Consider the following 6,677-nt stretch of genomic DNA (forward strand, 5'->3'; position numbering starts at 1 on the left):
GACCCGCCAAAAGGAATGGAGAAAAGTACAAAATGTATATCATCCACAATATTTGAAGACGGTAAACGAAAAATGGAAAACCTACAATCCAAAAGAAACCCTAATGGACAAAAAAAATTTACATTGAAGGAAAATTCAAACTGATCAAATTCGATCCAAGCATAGATAGACGGAGAAAGGGGGAGTATTTGCCGAGAGCTAGGGTTCGGAGGCGCCGTGAGTTAGAAAAACACTAGCATAACTTCTCCCTCCCCTTGTTTTTTTTTTAGATTTGAATTGTTTTAACTTTCAAGTGTTTTTGGTTTGATCACTGTATACTGTTAATCGTATATATACAACTTAATTTAGGGTTCTTTTGTAATTTTTAAGTTTTCTAAGGGTTAAAAACCAATTTCGATAAAGTACCATAGCCGCAGACATTTAGATATTCAATACCTCATTAGCAATATTAAATATTAATATTTAATGGATTAATACCAAATTAAAATTCATGAATTCGGTAATTAGTGGGAGATCAAAATATTGACTGAAAAAAAAATAAAACAAAAGGGTGAGAAATTGTCGTACTCGAAACAACAAATCAAGAGGCTGTCGAGTCGAGTGCAAAAACAGAGTCATCCGACGCGTTATTACATCTCTCTCTCCCTCCCTCTCTCTCTCTCCCCTCCGCCGCCGCCATGACCGTCGGGGTATTAGCTCTGCAAGGTTCGTTCAACGAGCACATCGCGGCGCTGCGGCGGCTCGGTGTTCAAGGGGTTGAGATAAGGAAGCCCGAGCAGCTTCAGGCGGTTAATTCTCTGATCATCCCCGGCGGCGAGAGCACCACCATGGCCAAGCTCGCCGAGTTCCATAACCTGGTTCTCCCCACCACTCTCTCTCTCTCTCTCTCTCTCTCTCTCTCTCTCTCTCTGTGTTTACATATGCTTGGACATGTGTTCTGTACAACATTTGTTTGTGTCCACATGTATATATATGCGTATCCGATGTGTCCGGGAATGTAATTTCGTGTTCTTGAGGACCCACTTGAAGAATCTAGGAAAGGTTCTGCCTTTTGTGTGTGAAAAATATGAAATCTGTCTTTTTGCCCCAAATGGGCGCTTCGGAATTATGAAAAGTTTCGTAGGAATTGCTGGATTCCGGAATTCAGACTATTCGAGGAAGAAAACCCTCAAACAATCTGGTTTCTTTCCTTAGGATGTATATCTCTCTCTGTTTTTCTCTATGATTAATGGTCGCACGTTGGTGTCTTTCTGCAACTGTTCTATTTTGTCAGTTCAGAATCTTGCCTGGTAGAGGAAAGTGCATCATAATACGCTTCATCTTCGTCTCAATTGTGAAAAATCCTTGGTCTGATGATTTGTAATCCGGAAGGAATTGTTCAAAGGTCTTGGCTTTGAGATTGTGTGGGTACAAGGTTTTGAGATGGGTTTCGTTTTCTCTGCATCAGTCTTTCAATCTGTATGTTTGCGTGGATTATTCGGGTTTGTAGATTGCTTAGATCCTGTACTTTGCTCATGTTCCTTGTTTGTAACTGTTAAGAGACCACTCTAGTAGTTTGTTTTTGTGATGATTTCTCTTTAACAGTTCACAAAATGTAAAAGTGAAGACTTTGTTCATTGCATTTAGATTGATTTTAAGAGATCCCATTGTGTTTAGAGATGTTGCTCCGTTGTGACAGTGACAAAGGACGATACTTCTCTGTTCTTATGCTGTTCTTTTCTTCCCCTTTCAAAGTTCCCTGCTCTACGTGAGTTTGTAAAGGCGGGGAAACCTGTTTGGGGAACATGTGCAGGTCTTATCTTCTTGGCTGACCGAGCGGTTGGTGAGTTCCCCTCGATCTTTCATCTTCGTTGTCAAGATCGATGTGTATCAAATTTTCTCAGACTTTCCTATAATGGTTTTTCTGCAAATAGTTCGGGAGTATGACGAGAAATGCTTGAAATTTCAGGACAGAAAAAGGGAGGGCAGGAATTAATAGGTGGCCTAGATTGCACTGTGCACCGGAATTTCTTCGGCAGTCAGGTAAAAATTATGCGTTTCGCTGATAATTTTCAGTTTTGTTCTGTTTCACCGGTCTTCGTGACCCATATGTGTATGTATTCACAAGTTTGTAGTTTCATGTAATTCACTTGCGTCATCGAACATCATCTTTAGCGGGTTGAAAGAAAAAGCTAGAATGTTCTTCGGCAATATGATGCTAGGCCGAGGTTTACTCGTGAATTATTCTCTGCTATATTCAGATTCAAAGTTTTGAAGCCGAGATTTCAGCCCGTCGGCTTGCATCTTACGAGGGCGGACCAGAGACATTCCGCGGAGTTTTCATACGTGCACCGGCCGTTCTTGATGTTGGTCCCGATGTCGAAGTGTTGGCCGATTATCCTGTCCCGTCAAACAACGTGTTGTATTCAAGCTCTACCGTACAAATTCAAGAGGTTTGCTTATATATATACACACACACATTATCATCAATCCAATCTGTTTCGCCTGAAACAACCTGGTAATCTTGTCTGGAAGAACCGATGAATAAATGTTCATACTTTTTAACCAATACAAGGAATGTGTACCCTAAAACATGTCTTTCAGTAGCAACCTGCATAAAGTTTACATTTTTTTTCGTGGGTAACTGGAATGAACGAACACTTATGGATTTATTTGCATTTTCTTGTTGATTTCACGATCTCGGGTTCTCAGGAAGATGTTCTTCCCGAGAAGAAAGTCATCGTCGCTGTGAAACAGAAAAACTTGTTGGGTACTGCATTCCATCCCGAGTTAACTGCCGACACCCGATGGTAAAAGCGATCTCCAGATTAATTCTTTTCCCAGTCTTTTTCTCGTTTCGGCCTCTCTGATCTGATTGTTCTTCATCCGTAACAGGCACAGTTACTTCCTGAAGATGACGAAAGAGATCGAACAAGAGGCTTCTTCAAGCAGCAGTTCCATTGTCCCCATTGGAGGAACGAGCTTGGATGCAGAGCAAGTAAAGCCTGATCTTCCCATATTTCAATAACCGATTAAAGAACCCGGGAGCAGAAGAAGAAGAAGAACGAAAAACACTTTTCCCGAAATAAAAACTTGGAAAGTTTCGGGTTTTATTTCGTCATATTTTGAAAAACGCAAGATAGTTTTCATCATTCAAAAGAAATTCCATAGGTCTCTCCCAGCAGATTCATGTATTGTTTTCTTGATTTGGTTCGGTCAATACAGCTCGCGGTAGCTTGTTGAACTGAAGCAACCCTATGAGTTTACATAAAAAAAACCCTTTTGCCTCTCGATTCTGCTACTCGGTTCATGTGGTATCAGTGCGACAAGACTGAAAAGGCTAAAACTTGTGAAAACCGATCTGAGTTTGAAACTCGGTTTTGGTTCGGTTTGGTTTGATTTAGGCTGAAAACCGATCGGTCTGCAACATTTTCCACGTTCTTGGTTTGGTTTCTCTTTGATATCTCGAAAAGGTCCAAGCTTGCAGGGTGAGAAAGGTCAAACATGTCTTACAGTATACACATCTACAGAGATGGAAAACATGGGGTTTCTTCGTTTATGTCAAGAACCTTCACTTTCAAACTACCCCCTTGCTTGCGCAGAAAGGCAACATGAACCCAAAAAAATGGTATCAGAACTCATAAAACAAGAAAAGGACCGGAGAAGATGGAAACAGATTCTAATGGCACCAATAGGAGAAGAAAAAACTAAGGAAGAATATGTTTATTAGCTTTCCTTGATCGAGTTTCAATGAATTTTTAATCTTTTTGTTTCGAAGTTTTGACCTTGAAGCTTCAGCAACCGGCCTCTTTCCGAAACACAACTGCAGAGACTTGACATGAACTCAAAGAGTCGTCTTCTTTCTCTCGAGGAAGCAAGTCACATCATGGACTTTCCTTTAAGTCAAAACCCCTTCTTATATTTCTCGCTATAAATATATCTCTTCCTCGCCATTGTTTCACCACAACACAACACACAAAAGCACCTGAAAAAGAAAAAAAAAACAAAACAAAGCATTCATTCATAAAATAGCCGAAGGAGAGCGGGAAAAAAAGGCAACAGCTTGAGCAATGGAACGCAGAAAGTCCTACGTGCTTGTCGCGCTCTTTGTTCTGCTAATCTTGACAGAAGTTGCAATAGCAGAAAGCAATGGCGGAAAAGGAAACGGGAACAATGGAAACAACGGTAATGGCGACAATGGAAATAACGGTGAAGGAAAGGGCGATAACGGTAACGGAAAGGGAAAGGGAAAAGGAGATGACAAGAAGGGTGATGGTAAAGACAAAGGGAAAGGTCCAAAGGACAAGGGCAAGGACAAGGGTAAGAAAGATGAATCTGCTTATTACAGGGTGCTGTCACCATTGCCAACGGGGCAAGAACAGGCGAGGTGCGAGGCTCAGGGCGCGTGTTATTACAAGACGGTGGTTTGTCCTTCTGAGTGTCCCCAGAGAAAGCCCAAGAAGAACAAGCAGACAAAGGGTTGCTACATTGAATGCACCAGCAAGTGTGAAGCTACCTGCAAGTGTAAGTCTCTGCAAATAGATTTGTTCTTGAATAGGTTTGCCAATAGCTTCCATCGCAATGAACATGGATTTTTTTGCATACAAAAACTTTTCTGTTCTATGATCTATCTACAGTCAGAGAATTGTTAATTCTAACACGAGGGACAAGGGTTTTAACCGGTTTCTTTTTCTTACAGGGAGAAAACCTAACTGCAACGGCTACGGCTCTCTGTGCTACGACCCACGATTCATCGGAGGAGATGGTGTAATGTTTTATTTCCACGGAGCCAGAGGTGGAAACTTTGCGATTGTCTCAGACCACAACCTTCAAATCAATGCTCACTTCATCGGCACCAGACCCGCTGGGAGAACTAGAGACTTCACATGGGTTCAGGCCTTCAATGTCATGTTCGAAAGCCACAACCTCGTGATCGCGGCCAAGAGGGTCGATCAATGGGACGACAAGGTCGACGAGTTCACCCTTAGATGGAACGACGAACCCATCGCTCTCCCGGACGACGAACAATCGGAATGGAGGGCCTTTTCTGGAGAAAGAGAGATCGTCATCGAGAGAACCGACGAGAGAAACAGCGTCAGAGTCACTGTCTCTGGTCTTGTCCAAATGGACATCAAAGTGAGACCCATCGGCAAAGAAGAGAACAGAGTCCACAACTACCAGTTGCCGGAAAATGACGCTTTTGCCCATCTGGAGACTCAGTTCAAGTTCTTCAGCCTGAGCGAACTCGTGGAGGGTGTTTTGGGAAAGACATACAGACCGGATTATCTCTCCGGCGTGAAGACCGGAGTTCCGATGCCGATAATGGGCGGAGAAGACAAGTATCAGACACCATCGCTGTTTTCTCCGGTCTGCAGAGTCTGCATGTTCAAACCTCAACCACTTTCTGCAGCTGTCTGAGAAGAAATAGCCCTAAGTTCATGGTGAATCAACCGAACCTATAAAACGTTTCTGATGTTTTTTTTTTTTGTTTTACTTTAATTATATTTCTATTGTATTTGTGAAATAATGGAATAAGGGCCAAGAAAGAGATGTTGCCCGTTATACTTTTGTAACTTGTAATCGTGATTTTGCGGGTCAAGAAATTATAAAGAATCGTTTATTCTTGTCGCTTGTTTTGCCAATACACGAATATGCATGCATTTGCATAAACACTTCAAGAATCGAGAGGAGACACTCCATGGCAACATATATATGGATATATACATACATTTACACGCAAACACGCACATGTATAATTAAATATTATGTGCATGTTTTAGGGATATAGATATATGGTTTTAAATATTTCGATCTAAATTTCTGAGGAAGCAACTGTGTTTGTGGATTCTCAGGACTCGAGAAACAGCTGGAGATACTTCAAGATCACTCTTAAGTCCCTTGCGCTTTTGGACTTCTAACTAAGAGTTGACTAAATAAAGACAATAAAAGCAAAAAAGGCTCTTTTTAAAATCCCAAGCTAGGGTTTCTTGCGATCCACGGAAATTAAATAAGATAACAATACGTTTTGGGTGTAAACGTATCGATTATAAGCACCATTCTCCTTTTCCTTTTTTTTTTGGGTTGATAATCCGGAAGTTCGTCGTACCTTTGTTCCGACTATATCTCCCAGAACATCGGGGAAGCCCAGGTAAATATTCCTCCCCACGCTTGGGATTGAATCCAGGATGAAAATATGCTTTGCATGTTCTCTCACCACTAATCCACCCAAATTTGGATCATTCTCTTTTTCCTTTGCGTAGCCGCAAATGAAAAGGATAATGTTTTACCAAACATTTCGTGATGGTTTTTGAAGAAGCTTCTTTCTTTGAGCTAAATGGGACGTGTTAAATCTATCCTCTCCTCCCCATCACCGTCATCATCTGAAGAGCCAATAAGATTCGGAACACGTGTTCTGTGACTTATGTGTAGAAAATTACATCCAACAATAAATAGTATTTGTTTATATTTTTTTTTGGTAATTAGGAGGTTTATTAGTCTTTTGAACCATTTAATATTCTGAATCCAAATCAACATTTAGTCACACAATTAATTGTGTCTCTCATCTCTACTAATAGAATCGAAATCAGATTTTGTGATTTTGCGAGCTCTCAACCACTGAGAGAGTGATGAGCCACCAACCAATGGGTTTGTTCGTTTTTTTATTATGGAGTGAACGTTTTTACACCACATTTGTCTTG

General features: G+C 41.1%; 2 protein-coding genes across 2 annotated transcripts; both read left to right on the top strand.

The window, feature by feature from the left end:
* The first annotated feature begins 579 nt into the window (after window positions 1–579).
* LOC104814830 (probable pyridoxal 5'-phosphate synthase subunit PDX2) lies at window positions 580–3,270 on the top strand. The gene is made up of 6 exons (XM_010543035.2): window positions 580–857; window positions 1,735–1,822; window positions 1,949–2,022; window positions 2,241–2,432; window positions 2,692–2,789; window positions 2,875–3,270. The coding sequence occupies exons 1-6, from the start codon at window positions 678–680 to the stop codon at window positions 3,005–3,007; spliced, it is 765 nt and encodes a 254-aa protein (XP_010541337.1). The 5' UTR covers window positions 580–677; the 3' UTR covers window positions 3,008–3,270.
* Window positions 3,271–3,958: 688 nt separating this feature from the next.
* On the top strand, window positions 3,959–5,603 carry LOC104814833. Its single transcript, XM_010543037.2, has 2 exons — window positions 3,959–4,503; window positions 4,679–5,603. The coding sequence occupies exons 1-2, from the start codon at window positions 4,050–4,052 to the stop codon at window positions 5,395–5,397; spliced, it is 1,173 nt and encodes a 390-aa protein (XP_010541339.1). The 5' UTR covers window positions 3,959–4,049; the 3' UTR covers window positions 5,398–5,603.
* Window positions 5,604–6,677: the final 1,074 nt, after the last annotated feature.

This window comes from Tarenaya hassleriana, unplaced genomic scaffold (genome assembly GCF_000463585.1).
Source record: "Tarenaya hassleriana unplaced genomic scaffold, ASM46358v1 Cleome22, whole genome shotgun sequence".
In the NCBI taxonomy this organism is placed as follows: domain Eukaryota; kingdom Viridiplantae; phylum Streptophyta; class Magnoliopsida; order Brassicales; family Cleomaceae; genus Tarenaya; species Tarenaya hassleriana.